Raw genomic sequence first — 17,909 nt, forward strand, 5'->3', positions numbered from 1 at the left:
GAGGGGCGCTGAAATTTTTCTAGGAAGCCCGGCCACTTTCTTTTTTTGCAATTCCAATCGTGCTATTTTTCTATTAAACTTTGAAATATCACTGAAAAAAGAGTAGAAATATATACATTATATTCACTAGGCGGTTAGAGGGCTAGATATTTTGGCTCTGGGAGCTTCCTGATAATTTTTCTCGTCTTTTGCTTGTTGATAATGCTGATTAGATTTTTTTTTTAATTAATGAGACATTTCTTTTTCAAAATAATAATAGTGATAAAATAAATAAAATAAAATATTTTATTGGATGTGGTTACAACGGATGTCTTAATCATATGAAACACAAAAGAAGTATAATGAAATCTTTATGATTTATCTTATAAAATTTCCGACTCAACTATACTAATCATATTCTTTAAAGGGCTTTTTGTCTTTAGGTCCAATAGTTTACCTCCCTTTATTTTTAAACCCAAGTAGTATTAGTTGTATCTCTAAGCCCAAATTTCTTTTTGTATTTATCTTTAAACCCAATTCCAAAATATAATACTCTTATATGTGGGTCCCCCTATATAAGAAAATTGGGTTTAAAGACAAATACAAAAAGAAATTTGGGCTTAGAGATACAACTAATACTACTTGGGTTTAAAAATAAAGGGAGGTAAACTATTGGACCTAAAGACAAAAAGCCCTTCTTTAAATCGGTTAAGAATCGAACTACAGTCTTTAACAACTTGATCATTATCATATATTTATATTTGTGACTCTAGTATTTTTTTTCCCCTTGCTTAATTATATTAATCTTACTATTCAGTCATCCCCTCTGATTCGGACATGTGATGAGAAAAAAAATTCTTATGATAAAAGTTGCAATCTATGTTTAGAATTTGTCGTGCACAATTCATATTGTGTATTTAAAATTAAAAAGAAAACATCTCATTGCATCTAGTAACTTGGGTGGTTTATTAACAGTTTAAACTGTAACTATCGAAGCTGCTTATGATTTCAACATAATTCAACGGAAGAATTATGTTATATGTTTTTCATTATGAGAGACATTTTTGAAGTTTATAGCTATACTTTCACCTAACCTTTGCACGATTAATCCCCGGTTTTTTAAGCACCGCACTTTGAATTTGCCTTCCTATTAGTTTTAACACATTTGATTAAACTATTGTATGCTTAAAATTAAAATCATATCTACTCCTATATGCTTAAAGAATGATCAAAGTTTTTATGCATTTGATTTGAAAATCATATATACTCCTCTATACTTGAAGAAGAATTCACGTTTTAATACATTAAATTTGTTTTACTGTTTATAATACAGTAAATTATAGTAGAATGAATAGTAGCTTCAAGTATAGAGGGCTATACCTGATTTACTGTTTATGCTACAGTAAATACTGTGGCCTAAACAGTAACTTCAAGCGGGGAGGGACATGTCTGATTTACTGTTCATGCTAAGTAATTCACTGTATTATTTACTGTAGTATAAACAGTGATTCTTTAGATCCTCCTTTAAGTATAGAAGAGTAGATATACATGGACAAAAGTTTCAGATCCTCTCTACTGTCAGAATTTGGAGAATAAGCAAAATAAATTATACAAAATTATTAATCAAGCTTGTAGTGCAATAAGAATTGATAGAGACCATATCATCATGATTTGAAGAATTTTTTGTTACAAATGACAAACTTGTGCATGATGATTCATCATTCATGTGCCTAACATTTCTGTCGTATTAAAACCCCATCAAAATCAAAAGCGAATTTTTTTTTTTGGAGGTAAAATCAAAGGTGATTTTCGTATTAGTTACCCTCGTTTTGGGCAAAATTTTGTTCGTTGTTTAGGTTAGCGTGCGCCTCACACGTGTCAAGTATTTTAAACGTACAACAGAAGATATTTTGGTAATGAAGAGGAAGGGATATGCAAGCGGTGACTGGGCATTGCTGAAAGCAAGCACCCCTTTTTGAGCATATCCAAGAATATAATGCTATTTTCAAGGGGGGACGCATTAGCTATCCAATTTATGTTATTATTGGTTTTCATATTTTTTGAGGAAAAAAAATTTGAGGAAAAAAAAGGGGAAAGTTCTCACCGATACTTTGTAGTCTTTTTACTTTTAGAGATTCTTTTTATGTTTTTCATTGATTTCTAAAGGAAATAAAGCATTTCTTACCTATGAAGTATGTATTAAGGAACGTTTCTAATTAAGGATTTACTTGGCTAGTACTAAACTAAACTAAAGTTTTTCCCAAAAAAAATCTAAAAAAATAAATAATTAAAAATAATAGTATATTGTATAGGGAAATTTTCTAATTAAGAGACTCTCCAAGTTATTGAGCTTTATCAATTTGATGATTAAGATGGAAAGAGAAGGATATAGATCGATCTTTCTTGAGAAAAAAAATATAGATCTTTAATTTAAATATAAACTTTTTTTAAAGCTATTCCAACAATAATATGCATGATGATTGTGATTTCTCTCAACCTAATTCTTTCTCCGTCATTCTCTTCATTATCTTCATTAGTGAAAGCATATCAAAAGACCATCAAATAAATAAACATATAAACGACTTTCACTTTGTTTATTGTTTTTTTTAAATGATTTTGGAGGGGGCAAAAAGTTGTACAAACTCTCAAAAATAAAAAAAATTTTAAACCGAAATTTCTCTTTGTAAACACAATTACATAAAAATTATAACAAAGTGATTTTTAGGCATCTTAAATTTGGCTTTGGTTACAAGGAATAGAAAAGAAAACAATTAAAAAGGGTCTGACAAAGTCAGAATGTGGCAGAAAATAAGAAAAATAATCGAAAAGGAATTCCTAAGCTTGTGTTTGGTTCCGGATAAAAATAGAAACACATTTTCGAAACTATTTGCCACGTCAATGAATGCTCAATTCTGAGCTTTGTGAGCTGAATTGGGCCGAAAAGGAGTGTTTTATTAAGGAAAAAAAAATTAGAAGAGAGACATTTGAGGGTTTCTTGAGGGAGATATTAATTTTAAAAAAAAAAGGCTTCCACCATTATTTTTAGACCAATTTTGCACTTGTCAAATCAAAAATTTCAACCGTTTATGCAGAATAAAAGGGGGGGAAACAGTGATAATAATATCTCCGTTGGTCTCACTTCACGACAAAACCAACCCCGCCCCGGTGTCTCCCCTCACAATCTCTCATTTACCAACTCCCATTTCTTTATTATTCCTTCTGATCCTCTTCTGGGCCCCACCTCCCCTCCCTCTATACGTTTTCATCTCCACCCAAAAGAAAGAAATTTTCAACTCAATTCTCACTCTCCCTCTCTTCTCCAAGCTCCGACTCAAAGCTCCCAGACTCCCCGGACGAAAAATAAAAAAATAAAAAAATAAAAATAAAAAAACGATGAGAGGCAGCAACTCAGTGATCGGAGCAGTGAACTTCATCACCTTCCTCATCTCAATCCCCATCCTCGGCGGCGGGATCTGGTTGAGCTCTCGCGCCAACAACACAGACTGCCTCAAGTTCCTCCAATGGCCTATCATCGTCATCGGGGTCACAATCATGGTCATCTCCTTTATGGGTTTCGCCGGCGCCTGCTACCGCCAAACCTGGCTCCTTCGGCTCTACCTCTTCGCCATGTTCTTCGTCGTCATCGCCCTCATCGTCTTCATCGTCTTCGCCTTCGCCGTAACTGATCGCGGCCATGGACAGGTTATCATAAACAGGGCCTTTCTGGAGTACCAGCTCTCGGATTACTCGGGCTGGTTGAAGAATCGGGTGTCGGATCCTGGGTATTGGGCGAAGATTAGTTCTTGTTTGAGGGATGCCAAGGCTTGTCGAGGGATGAGGAGGTTTGGGCGAGATCGGGCGACTGGGATTTTGGTGCCGGAGTCTGCTGACATGTTCTATCAGAGGGAGCTCTCTCCGATTGAGGTATGAAAAAGTTTGGATTTTGGTTTGTCGGTCTTGTTTTGTTTGTGATTTGAGGGAGACCCATTTGATCTTTTTTTTTTTTGTGATTTGGTTCATGGGTTTTTGTTAATTTTAGTTTCTCTTGTTTTTTTGGCTATGTTTCTATTAGAAGAGCAAATAGTGTAGGAATTATTAGTTTGTCGTGGATGGAGTTGGTGAGTGGATTTAATTAGTGAAAAGGGTTCTTATGGGGCAACTTAATCAAGTGATTTTATTGCAACTTAGTTAAGTCAAGTGCTATACAAGTAAAGTTGTAAAAAGACTTCATTGACTAAGTTTGTTCAAAGCAACAAGGTTCATCTTAATATCCAAATCGTGCAGGTGATGACCAACACGTTAATTATATAAGAAATAGGAAACACAAGATTCACCCTGGTATATACTGGGTTATTAAAGACTGAACCAAAAGTAGTGACTGGTTGAGGATGGGAAAAAGAAAAGAAATCTAGCCTTTTTCTACACTATCATGTGACAAACCCGAAACAAAGAAAATGAGCAGAGAGCCAACTAGAATTTGCACTTGGTTGGGTTGATGCAGTAAATATCCCCTTTTCAGTTTCTCTTTTGCCCTAACAAACAAAAGGTATGGACCACCACAAGCTGCATGATTGAGGAATGAGGTCTATTTCTGTCACCTAAATGGTGGGGCCTCACCATTAAAGAAGAGGAGGGGAGAGCTCTAGGCTAATGGCTCATTGGTTGAAGGGGGAAGGTTGAGAGCAACATCAAGTCTCTGTTAAGTGGGCCTTATGGGCTTCAGAGTTTTAAATTTAGGCTACTACACGTGGTTTTGGAGTTGGGAGCCATCTCTTTGTCATGAATCAGACCTCCATCCCCTGTCCTAGATCATTAAAGACTTCACATCCTTAGGTGGAATGTAACAAACTGTAATCCATTTAATTTGGTAGTCTTCTGAAAAAAATGGATAGGAAGTTAAATTTTGGAAGTCATATTTTCTAGTTAACAACATAGCTCAAAACACTATCTAATATTTTAATCACAACCATTTCACCCATGCACCTACTAATCACTCATACAGCCAACCACCCATTATCAGCGACACGCTGTCACTCTCTCTCCCTTTTATTGTTCTCTCCCTCTCCACTCACTACTGATATCAACCCAACATTTGCTTTGTCTGCCAATAGGATACTCTGCAATGAAACCTTGTGTGTTATTTATAGATGGCTGTGACTACTACTATGTAGGGATGGTCTACCAACCATCCTACAATATGGTTGGTGTCACCAATCAATGTTGAAGTAAGTGCTAACTTTAATATTCTCCCTCAACGGCTTCTTTGTGCATGAGTCCTAGTTGACTTCTAAATCCTGTCAACTTCATAGAACTGAGCTCTTAGTGAATACGTATGCTGCTTGCTTGGTGGTCTTGATCGTCTCCCTTACTATTTCTCTTTGAAGAACCTTCTCCCGTAGAAAGTGAGGATGCACTTATATGCCTTCGGTCTTTGAGTGAAAGATCGGAACCGCAAGTTAAATTGCAAATTTGGTTATAATGAGTAGGTGTATGGGTGGTAAATAGGTCCATGGATGAAATGACAGTGATTAAAATATTAGAGAGTGTGTTGTAAGTATGTTGTTTACAAGAAAAAAACGAGCGAGTGACAAATGCTAGATTGAGAAGTCGTTGATGAGGGAGAGTGTTGAAGTTAGCACTGACTTCAACATTAGTTGGTGACACCAACCATGCTATAGGAGGGTTGGTATACCAACATTACACAGTAGTAGCCATGACCATCTATAAATAACCCCCATAATTTCTTTGCATTGTATTCCATAGCCAGAAACAAGAGTAAAGTAAAGGATAGGTTGAGGGTTGATAGTGAGTGGAGAGAGAGAACAATAGAAGAGAGGATGTGGCTATATGAGTGATAAGTAGATGATTGGGTGCCATGAAAATATCAGAGATATAATTGTGACTTATGCCGTTAACAATAAATTAACAATAAAATATTTTCTCGGTGTTGACGTATGCTTTATTCTACATAAAATTTTGTTAATTGTGAAGAGGATGAAAACAAGTTTTCATTATACGAAGAGGATCAACATCAATATCTACTTGGATGTGGATATAAATATATCCTCCCCGTAGATAAGGAAAAGAAATGGATAGTAAAATTGGACGTCTTCTTGCGAATGTTGATATGGGTTTGGACATCTTGTTTTAAGTAATATACTTGTAATTCCATAATTCATCAGTTTAAATCGGTGATTATATCCTTACTATTTATGTACATATCACGTCACTAACAGCTGATTTAAATAATTTCTATTGCAATTAATGTTGGGATTAATTACAATACAACCTTCAGTAGTTGTGTAGCAGTTGCACTCCTCTGTAAAGAAGGTTCTTCTCTTTGATTAAGAATGTGTCCTCTCGAGTTAGGTCTCTCATTTTGGGGTAGAGAGATTGTCAGTGGCTTTGTATGTCTTGATCTATCGGAAATAAAGGATTCTTGTGGTTACGATTCCTAAAGAAGCAAGACACCGTTATAGCAAGCTATGCAGTACAAGTGTTTTACACTTTTACTTGTTAATTCTCTATATATGCAATTATGCATTTAGGTTAGTAGGTTTGGGAAATTATATTGGATCCATGAATGTTATTCAGAGATCCAGGATACACTAGCTTCATAATTTAAAATTTTGATGACCTTTGTTGGTAGCGGTCAAATTGGTTATTTAGCGTCTCTGCCCATTTCTAATATACTTTTATGACTAATTTTAGTGTTGAACCAGCACCAACAACCTTTTTATGTTAAATAGATGAAGATGCCAAAATCATATTTTTATGTAGTATCTGGGTACCTCATTCTTAAGTGAAAATGCATGCATTGTTCGCTTTATATTATTACTTTCAGTTCTGTTTAATCTAAACAGTTCTTTCTTAGAAACAGTTGTTGACGCGAGCGCTTTATTTGATTATTGGTGAGTAATCAAGTCTAGATATTATATTCAAAATAAATTTCCACATGCTATAGCCTATATGAACAAGGCAATATTATAGTTGCATCGTGCGTGAAGTGCTTATTCACTTCCTAATATGCTTATTATTGTCTAATATGTTAGACCAATTAACAATCTAATCGCATTTAGCTAATGAGGATTGAGGCGCACTTGCTCCAACGTAATTAGCAAGACGATCCCCTTCATTTTTATTCTGGTTCCTTTTTTTGTATATACCCCCTTAACTTATGTGTATTTGCAAAACTACTCCATATCTCAGTATTTGCGTAACTATCCTCCAGATCCTCAACTTTGGGGAAAAAACACATCAAATAAACAGGTCAGTAACTCTGTTGGTCATGGTTAGTAAAAATTTGACTATTTTGTCAATATGTTATAGTGCAATTACAAATTAGCCTTGACTTGGAGGTTCTCCTCNCTCCCCCCACCCACCCCCACCCCCACCCCAAAAGAAAACACCAAAAAAATTAATGATTTAGGGGGTAGTTTTGTAAATGCAGAGATTTGGGGTAGTTTTGCGAATAGGCATGCTTTAAGGGGTATATAATATAAACGGAGACCCGTTTTCCTTTTATATGTTAGAAGTCAAGTTTGAGAGATCTGCTTACACAAAATCTAATCATACGAGTTTTTTCCGTCTTACTCAACATGCAGTCTGGCTGTTGCAAGCCACCAACATCTTGTGGCTACACCTACATCAATGAAACTCTATGGAATCCAACCGGTGGGGCTATGGTGGTCAATGATATCGACTGCACCCGATGGAGCAATGACCAGCAACAACTCTGCTTCGATTGCGACTCTTGCAAGGCTGGAGTCCTAGCAAGCGTCAGACACAGTTGGAGAAAAGTTTCTATTATTAACATCGTCGTTCTTATAATCCTCGTCATCGTTTATGTTGTTGGATGTGCTGCTTTTAGAAACAATAGAAGGATGGATAATGATGAGCCCTATGGAGAGAGCCGAATGACTAAGGCTAGACCGAGCAGGTTTCAGTTTTAGATCGGTGAATTTGTTCGGTTTTTGATGTACAAAGAACCAAAGACTGGGGGTAAGTTTATTGACGATCGTTTGGTTAGAAGAGGGAAGAAGCTTCTACGTATCACCATCATATATCAGTTTGGATTAGTTTGTTGTTTGTGGTGTTTTTTTTAGCAGGTGGGATAATTGGGTATCAACAACTGTTTGCTATTTGTTGTAATGTTCAGACAACTGCATTTGATGTTAGCTTAAATTGTATTTGTAGTTGGAAACATTTTGTACAACAATTATATCTAGGCGTTTGTAACTTTGTATAACTAAAAGTTTACGCTATAAACTTGCATCTCCACCATTATTTGATTGCTACGATCGCTTCATCCAAAAGTTTTTAATGTTATGTAATTTTTTACCTCCATCATGAATCATGATTACCGTAACATTTTATTGAAAGAAATTCTTATAATCGTTGTTGCTGCATTTTTAGCAATAGCAGGCATGAGCAGTGACAATGTTGTGGTATTGGCATTATTCTTGATACTGAAAAGGGATTTGCTTTTGAGTTGTGGCTTCTTCTTGATCTTCGTCTTTGATCATAGACATTGGCATTATTCTTCTCTACAATAGATTAGTTAAGACTGTATAAAGATTTTGCTGCTATTCATGCTTCTCTTCTTGGAGTCTCCTTCACGCGTTATTGATGATGACCTATGAAGCCTCTGCCATAGAAAAACGAAAAAGGGTCAGTAATAATGTAACAAAGATAAAAAAAAGTATACTTGTAACTTATCATATGAATGACCAAATCTATCAGTTTACAGGTATAATCATCAGTATAATATCCTAAATTTAGGCATGACGTACTTTCCTCAAAAGATGTAAACTGAGAAGAAGCAACTTGCTGTGATGAAATGAGAATAACAAATAAGTGTTCATAAAACATGTGACTTTGTAGATTAAGCCATGTACCTTTTTAAGTAATAAATCATTTTCCCTTTCCATCTCAGATACTTGTTTTATCGTCATGCCATACCATTCATCTATCCAAGCAAAGCATCGTCTATGCAATTCCAGAAGCAATGCTCTTTCACCCTGTTCATAAAGCAAGGATCCATGATATATGCACCGAAATAGGGCATAGTTAGGATATAAAACCATATATAACACTCAAACTCTCATCACAACTTTAGAGTTCGAGTGCAATATTTAGGGACGTTAATATGGTACCAAAGAAACCCGAATTTAAAGCAAATTTTCTAAAAAAATGACGCTACTGCGTAAATCTAGGTTCTGGTTCATAAAAAGGACGCTTAACCTACGGGAGCATGTTAGAATATAAAATTAAAACCCTAAACTCCCACCACGACTTTGGAGTCTTGGTGTAATGGTTAAGTCCAAGTCAGTAGTTTTGTATAATTTTGTGTGCGTGTTGTGTGCACGTGCATCATTTTGGGTGTGATATGTGCATAGAGGTTTGCCAATCTATGAAATATATCACATTCCCACAAAAAGTGACTGCCAAGAGTCATGCGCATGATTTTGCAAACTTTATGGATGATGATAAAATGAGAAATATACCTCAATCATAGTTTCTTCCAAACGACTGCCAAATCCCCAAATAGGAGCATCCATGGTAACCAGCTTGTATGTTGTCATAACAGGATGACATGTATCCTACAGTCGTCATGTAGATGCAAGCTATTTAGTATTTTATACGCAATAAAATCGTTTTTTCTTTGAAATACATAAATTTAAGACAGGTTGAAAAGACAGTTTGAGGAATCAAAAGAATGTGAAAATTACATAAATGAATACATAATCAATACTGAATTATACCGAGTGATAATCAATACTTAATCAATACTGAATCATAATGTTTCCCTTGATTCATACCTTCCATCCTTTCGAAAGTGGACCTCGGCTTGTTCTCTGTGATTGGAATTTAGACAAGTCCACTCTTAATGTACCTATCATTTTACTCCAATAATCTTTCGCAACTGAAGTTATATCGATAACTTCCACCGACCTTGCAGCTAGTAGCTCGTCGCTTAAGCTAAATACCTAATTTGTCAGGTTTATAATCAGAATGATTAATACTGAAACCAGCAGAAGAAATTTGAAATGCCAATGAATTTTTATTGTGCTTACATTATCAGAACAGCCATTGTCAGCTTTGTTAACAGTTTCAATGGTTAGGCAGCACCGATCAAAGTAAGGGCACTGCATTTTGAAATTTCAAAAAGTAATACTTCTTTTGTTTGTCAATTTAACAGAAATAAACAGCAAAGAGGAAGATATCCACCTTGATCACTGGATATGGGGCAGATCAATTTCATAGAAATAAACAGTAAAGAGGTTAGTGCACGCTTCTGATCGAGTAGTTGTATTGTGTACTCTAACATTGAGTGAATTTAATGAACCTGTTTTGCTTTTTGGATAAGCACTCCAGGATTCCTCTTGGACTGAGAGAGCATTAGCCGGTGCAAATGTTTTCAGCCAAGTTGGGATTTTGCTGCACAGCAATAATTCATAAGGCATTAAAACACAAGGAATAGCAATCACAAGATACTTGGTATCCATACACAGAAAATCTATCTACAATTAACCCTTAATTATATATATGCTTAATTATCTGACTCTTTCTAGAGCCCACGATAGTGATGAGTTCGTGCAGTGCATCTCCGTTTAAATTAATATATATATATATATATATAATAAGAAAACTTGTTGTCATCCTTAATTGGTACATCCACAAAACTTCTTAACCAGTTAGATGTTTCCTAGGATCCTTTTCACCATGTATATGAAGTGGACTTTGTCATATATATATTTGTGATTAGAAAGTTTGCGTGGACAAACTATTCCCTATCCACTTTAAGTTGCATAGGAGTCTTGCACTCTCTCTCTCTCATCTTCTCTCTCTCTCTCTATATAATATAATATACATTACCCTAGATATATAATATATATTATATATGATATAATATACTATACTATATTATACTATATATATATATATATATATATATATGTATATATATATATATATCAGGAATCACAAACTAACGCGAGGAGCTACGATAAAATTTCTGAAATAAACCTCTGAAGATGGTAGACTTTTGATGTGTAATATCCTTGTCCAAGCACTTCATCTTCAAAAGGTGCACTTTGCAGTATCTCCACCCCTTCTTTACTTGAAGTGTTTTGTTGCTCCATTTTTATGACAGTGTACATAAGAGCTATCTCATACTGCATAAAAAGGAAAATGAACATTAGTCATTTTCCTAAGATGTAACTTTACAACAATGAAAGTTCTATGATTTAATATTTACCTCTTCCATGGACAAGGGCATCGCAATTCGACTAGAAGAAACCCAACAAAATAAAGGTCAAGGAAAAAAAAAAGAGAATGTAAACTTGATCTATAGAATTCCGCGACAAAGGATACAATTCTTTGATTTGAACCATAGTGATGAAAATGGAGAAGGAAGCAGAGGAAAGTGCTTGTTTGAGATGGCACAATCTTTGCTTCTTGATGTTATTATAATTGAGTTTGGATGAGATATGACTAGGTTGCTTATGTATATGGAACTTTATTTAAAGATTTATGTGGATTGGATTCATGGCCTCTGACGTCCAATTATTTTCTATCAATTGTTTTTTTTTTGTTGTTGCGCTAAAATTGTATTGTTCCGTATCAGGCTTGCTGTTTGATGCGGCATCAAGAAAGCAGGGGGTATCTAGTCTTTTTCATGGAGTGGATATGCTAGTTTGCTTGTGTCACGGCTCAAACCGTTTTCTGAATGAAGGAATGACTTTGACGTGAATGACACAAAACTTATTGAAGAGCAAGAGATTAGGATTCTCTTTGCTATAAAAAAATTTTTCTGGACATGCCTCTGGTTTAATCATAATTGTCCGTTATTTAGTTAAGGGTTGTGATTTGTATTGAATGAAGAGTATGAGTGCGATAGAAAATATGATAAGTGGTAAATTATACAGTAAATTCTAACCATGTACTAAATAATAGATGATTATGATTAGAAGTAATGACCTCTTAGACTAATTTGATAATAATATCGGCTAAAGAGGATCCCAATTTGGAGCAAAGTTACTTTTAGTTGAGATAAAAACGCATTTTCTATCATTGTCCGCCTTCAAGAGAGTGCAAGATTTTTCTTACTATCCGTAAAAAGTATAAATTATCGTGTTTTAGCTCAAAGCAGATACTAACTTCGATCGTAGGTTAGGGTCTTAGTGTATGTAAACTTTTCATGAGCATCCCAATAGTGGATTGTGAGATGATACAGACCGGAATTTAAACTTGAGAGATTGAGATCACTTGTACAATTCAAGGGAGGGGGAAAACTCTCTGTTGTAAATCCTGAAGAAGTAGAGTTTTAAACCCCAATTATTACTTTTGGTCTCAAAACGGAATCATGTTTTATTAATAAACTAGTGTTATAACCATGCGATGCTACTAGATAATTAATTATCTATAGTATGAAAATGTTGGGTAAAACCGGTGTCGAGGAACCAAACCAACTGCCGATCAAAAAAGCCAAAATCCAACCAAAATCAATGCACAAACTCAAAACACCAATTTTAACGTGGTTCGGCAATTGCCTACATCCATGGGGCAAGAAGGGGATGAGGTTTTCACTAATAGAGAAGAAGAGTACAAATTAAGATTACAAATCACTCGAAGGAACAAACTAATCTCACCACAAAGCTCTTAATCTCTCCAAATAAACCCTAATCAAATAGCTCAGAAAGTACCTCTTTTCTGTGCTCCAAATATCCCAAACTCTAGCCTTAAGAAACCCTAGAACGTGTATTGGTATTTATACAAACACCAAAACCCAATAAGAACGGAAACACAAAACAGACCCACACCCGCTACGCGGTCGACCGCCAAAAGCTCGCGGTCGACCGCGATCAAATGACAAAGAGTCAAAAAAACATTACATGGTATCGCGCTCGACCGCGCTAAGTCCTGAACCAAATCTCAGGTTTGTGCACGTATGCGGTCGACCGGCCTTGTGCCGTGGTCGACTGCCAAACTCCAAAACACTCTTCTTTGAAATTCTTCGTTGTTTCTTCAATTCTCCACCTCGGTGAAGTTTCTTCCAAAACTGAGCCGACACCAACCAAACCAAATGTCCCACTTGTTACGTCCAGTACGCCGTGAAACGATTCACGACAACAGACTCAATCCACAACAAGTTGAGACCCAAACGGGAGTGCGAACACTCTCCCCAAACGTCGATATCTACTCATCAAATCGACTGCATCAAAACTAACTGTCTATGTATCCTCTTGCCCAAGGAATCAAGCATTCACGTAGTTCACCCAATGGCCTCCAAAGGCCCTCAATCCAATAGAAGAGCACGCAACCCTCCTCCATCATCACCAAATCCGCGACTGATAGCACCTCCAATGACCTCAAACTGAAATGATCCAAACACCTCTGCCTGAGGTGAACCAATGGCCATGTCCAAACTACGCCTATCACCTGCACTCAAAACAATCAACGCGTCATCTGCATCTGAAACCGAATGACCCCCATGCTGTGTCACCTTAGCTGAAGTCCCAAATAATACAGAATAACCTAGAGTATGTGGAGTAATATCCACCCAATGTGGAGTAGCATCACCCTCCACCCGCTGCAATATCCAACTTATTTGATCAACACTTTTCACCTGCCGAGAGTCCAATATGACATACCTGCTCAGAACGAAATCAGAAGCTCCCAAATGATAACCAAACGAGCCTCTGAATCCCAAACGTGAAATCGGATCAAATTTTACATCATCTATGTGACCAAGTGCTGGGTAACCAAATATCCGACGCCAACCAAAATCTGAAGCAGCTCCATCAGATCCAAAATCTCCAAACGTAACAGTCGGCAACCTATGCATAAGATGACCCAAACATGTCGAAGCCCGAATACTAAATCTAATGCTCGACAACCAACACTGATCCTCCTCCAGAAAGGAACAACTCACCAAATCTGCCATCTCATATCATCGCCTTAATATCTCCTCTCCAATGTAGTGTCTCCAACTGCCATGAGCTCGGCACAAATACAAGAAAGGACCCCTACCAAAGCTAGAACTACGGGTTGTTGGCCTTCTTGTTTTGATGATGTTTAACAAACAATTTACTTCTAATATTGTTTGTCTAGTGTTGGTATATTTCTATTTATTGTAGACAAACAACGTGTTGGAGGATGGATGGAATAGAGGTTCAACGATCATATCCAATGGAGGTTGGCAGAATTGTGGAGTGAAGCCTGCGCAATTCAAAGTTAAAGATCAAGTTCAAGATTCATCTGCAAGTGTACCAAGTCGAGCTTATTGAAGATCAAGACCTAGCTTGGGTAACTTAGTTTAGATTTTATATTATGTGTGTTAAGTACCTTAAGCTCAATATCATATACACACACGTATTTGGTTTCTATGTATATATATAGTTATATATATACATGCATGGTTTTGGTTTTTCATGTTTACAAATATGAAATTACATATTTCATATTTATTATTGTGATTTGGTTTAACTACTTAGATATGAAACAAATATATTTTCATATACATACTCATATGTTTTATTTTCTATTGTATTTGTAAAAATATTGTATTCTTAGTTTTTGGACTTAACAATAATCATATACATATTTTATTAAGTCTACATAATCATTGTGCAAAGTTTCAAAATATGGTTTAGCCAAAATATCAAAATTCACATGTTTATATTTTCATGTTTTGGCCTATTTTATAAAATAATGATATTTTTCATTTAGGAAACAAAATAATACTGCTTCTTTTATAAATAACTATTTATGTTCTACTTCTAATAAAAATGCATATATGCCTAAAAATAAAGATTTGAATCTTATGAATAAATGCATTTCATCTTTAGATTCAACTTTGAAAACATGCATTAATAATCATAAGGGGCTTATGGATATGTGTGCCAAGTCTAAATCATCATCCACTCATTATGCACACATATATAGCAAAGTTTACAAATGCTCTAATTGCGGCCGAAAAGGTCATTTATCAAAATTTTGCTATGATGCACACAAACATAAGAATGCTAATGCTCCTTGTGCATCTCATGTAGCATCTTCATCACATACACATGCACATACTCATCATGTTTATCATAAGCATGCTCATGTGTTTAAATGTGATACACATACACATGCACATACTCATCATGTTTATCATAAGCATGCTCATGTGTTTAAATGTGATATTTGTGATCGTTTTGGTCATTTGGCCAAATATTGTTTTGATTTGAAAAATAAATCTCATTTGCCAAATGTTTCTAGTAGACCACATGTTTATAAATGTAATGTTTGTGGTAGATTTGGCCACTTAGAAAAGTTTTGTTTTGATAATGTTTCACATTTGTAAAAAGCTTCAAATAATTTACCTTTGTTTGCAAATGTTTCACGTGCACCTTTTAATGGTCAACATAAGCAAATGCTTCCTTTCCATTGTACATATTATAATCGGAAGGGTCATTTGAGTGATTATTGCTATGACCGATCTCGTGCACCATATATGCCCAAGAGGGTTCATAACCCTAGGGCTTTGAGCTTAAATGATAGGGGTCATGTCCCTAACCAATCCGACACCAAGAATGTTTGGGTGCCAAAATAATTTTTCTTAAACCAAAAATTTTAGTGTTTTTATTTTTTTTGGTTTTGAAAAATTATACTTTAAACTTTTGAATATGAAAATAATTTTTTTTCATTGATCAAATTCTTTTGTTTTCATGATTACTAGCTTTGATTTTTGTTGAGAGGTTCGTATTTATGTAACCCCCTGGGTTTATTGGGTGTTTATTCCCAAATCATGTTTACCAGATGCTAGAATGATTATATGGATTGGAACAAACTTAAGAGCTTGATATATTGTTGCCTCTCTTGAAATTCTTTTGTGGACAAATTTTTAAAAAGAACCGTTTTTTAACTTTAATGTGCAAAATTGACCGTTTCAAGAAAAAATTAGCAAAATCGACCCTTTTCAAATGAAAAAGGTCGATTTTGCTGGCAAGTTTTTTTTTAGTGCAAAATCAGTCCCGTGCATCTCCTCACTCACCCCCTTCGCATGCAACCCTCAATCTCTCCGTCGTCCTCATCACTATCGCCACCTCCCCCTCCTTCCCTCCTACCTACATACCACCACCGTCGGAATCTATGACAACACAAGGCCCGCCAACCCGACACAACACCGCGCCCAGACATCAGATAATAAAAAAACATAACACCCACTAAGCAATCCATACAAATAAACAACAAAATCACAGCACTAACAACACAATACCAACCAGCAACTAAGGCCACACAACATCAAAAACCACAAAAACAACAAACAAACTTCCTCAAACAATAATACTACCACAAAACAACAATACCACAAACCTCCAAACGTCATACACCAACCACCACCCCGCCCGCAGCGAACCTCTCCCCCGCCCCTAACTCCTTTCCCCCATCCTCCCCCTCCACATCTTCCCTCCACCTTCTGCGCCCACCCATTCCCGCCCACCTCGTCTCCCTCAAAACATTAATACCAATACCGCCTCACTCGACCATCGCCTGCACACCATCCTCCCCCCAGCTCCCTCATACCGTTGGCAGCTCCTCCCCCGCCCCAGCCTCTCACCCCTCCTCCTGGTCCTCCCCCTCTCATCCAGACACGTCATATACCATCTCCGGCCCCCCACACACACACACCCCACACACAACCCAGAAACAACAAGCATGAATCATAAACACCGCCTCCGACCTCCTAAGCCCCCCCCCCGCACCCCACACCGCACCGACTCTTGCGGGCTCCCGCCCCCACCCCTCGCAGCGCTACACATGGGCCGTCCACGCCCACGCCCGCGATCCTTCGCCCCGCCGGCCACCGCCAGGAACGCCCCCTGATCGGCGGGCCACGCGGCCCCGGCGGCGCCCGCGCGGCTTGGTGGGCTGGCGTCGCGCCGACCGTGGCCCCAGCGTGGCGGGGTCCCCCCGCGCTGCGTCGCGGCGGCGCGGCGCCCGTGGCGGAGGCGCCGCCGATGGCGCCGGCCACGCGGCCATCTTGGTGGGCCGCGGAGGGGGCACACACGGGGGAGGAGCACCGGCACCCCGTTTTCCCACACAACTATGACACGTTCGCCGGCGCCCGGGATTAGTCGCGCAGAGCCGCCTGCCCGACACCACACTAGGATTCTGCCGGGTGCTTTAAGCAGAGACTCCAGGGGCTTTTCCTCGAGACTTTTGCAGCATCCCACCCCCCTGAGTCAGGACACGTGACCGAGATACGGAATCCGCACGGGACTAGCCGTCCCGTGCACTCCTAAAATAACACGAAACTAGCAAAATCGACCCTTTTTAAATGAAAAGGGTCGATTTTGCTAATATTTTTTTGAAATGGTTGATTTTGCATATTAAAGTTAAAAATGGTTCTTTTTAAAAATTTGTCCTTCTTTTGTCAAAGATTTTGTTTTGATTTGTTGCTTTGAATTCATTATATTTCACTTATATGATGATATTTATATGTTTGTGCTCATGGATCATCTATTCGTGCCTTATAATGTATTCTATGAGTGGTTTGATCAAGTTATATAAAGAAATTTTTTTTGATCAAACATTGTTTTTGGACTCAAATCTTGATTTATGATTTCATTTGAGTGATTTGTTTTCATTTGAAAACTTTTTTCATGGTTCTCATGTTTTCCTCATTCCTTTGTTTTCATAAATTTATTCATACATGGTTTTTATGTTTGAGTAATGAGACATTATTTCATAATGACATATTAATATGTGTTCTCATTATCTTGTTTGTATATGAGTTATGTTTAACATATCTTTTATTTATGCTTACTCACATGTTTTTGCCTTAGCATTCATTGCATATATTCATTAAGGTATTTTGATAGGGGGAGCAATCCCTATATCTTTCTATATGTTATACCCACCCATGTATATTGATAGGG

At 37.0% G+C, this 17,909-nt stretch overlaps 2 protein-coding genes across 2 annotated transcripts; one reads left to right on the forward strand and one right to left on the reverse strand.

Moving 5' to 3' along the window:
* LOC109848136 (tetraspanin-3) lies at window positions 3,256-8,265 on the forward strand. Its single transcript, XM_020417488.1, has 2 exons — window positions 3,256-3,903; window positions 7,584-8,265. Exons 1-2 carry the CDS (start codon window positions 3,373-3,375, stop codon window positions 7,929-7,931), a joined length of 879 nt encoding a protein of 292 aa, XP_020273077.1. The 5' UTR covers window positions 3,256-3,372; the 3' UTR covers window positions 7,932-8,265.
* Window positions 8,407-11,487, reverse strand: LOC109848137 (phosphatidylinositol transfer protein 2-like). The gene is made up of 10 exons (XM_020417489.1): window positions 11,356-11,487; window positions 11,240-11,270; window positions 11,008-11,156; window positions 10,328-10,419; window positions 10,210-10,217; window positions 10,056-10,127; window positions 9,801-9,968; window positions 9,486-9,581; window positions 8,877-8,999; window positions 8,407-8,626 (listed from the first exon to the last, which is right to left on the reverse strand). The coding sequence occupies exons 1-10, from the start codon at window positions 11,373-11,375 to the stop codon at window positions 8,540-8,542; spliced, it is 846 nt and encodes a 281-aa protein (XP_020273078.1). The 5' UTR covers window positions 11,376-11,487; the 3' UTR covers window positions 8,407-8,539.

The sequence above is a fragment of the Asparagus officinalis genome, chromosome 7, assembly GCF_001876935.1.
Source record: "Asparagus officinalis chromosome 7, Aspof.V1, whole genome shotgun sequence".
NCBI classification, from domain to species: Eukaryota; Viridiplantae; Streptophyta; class Magnoliopsida; order Asparagales; family Asparagaceae; genus Asparagus; species Asparagus officinalis.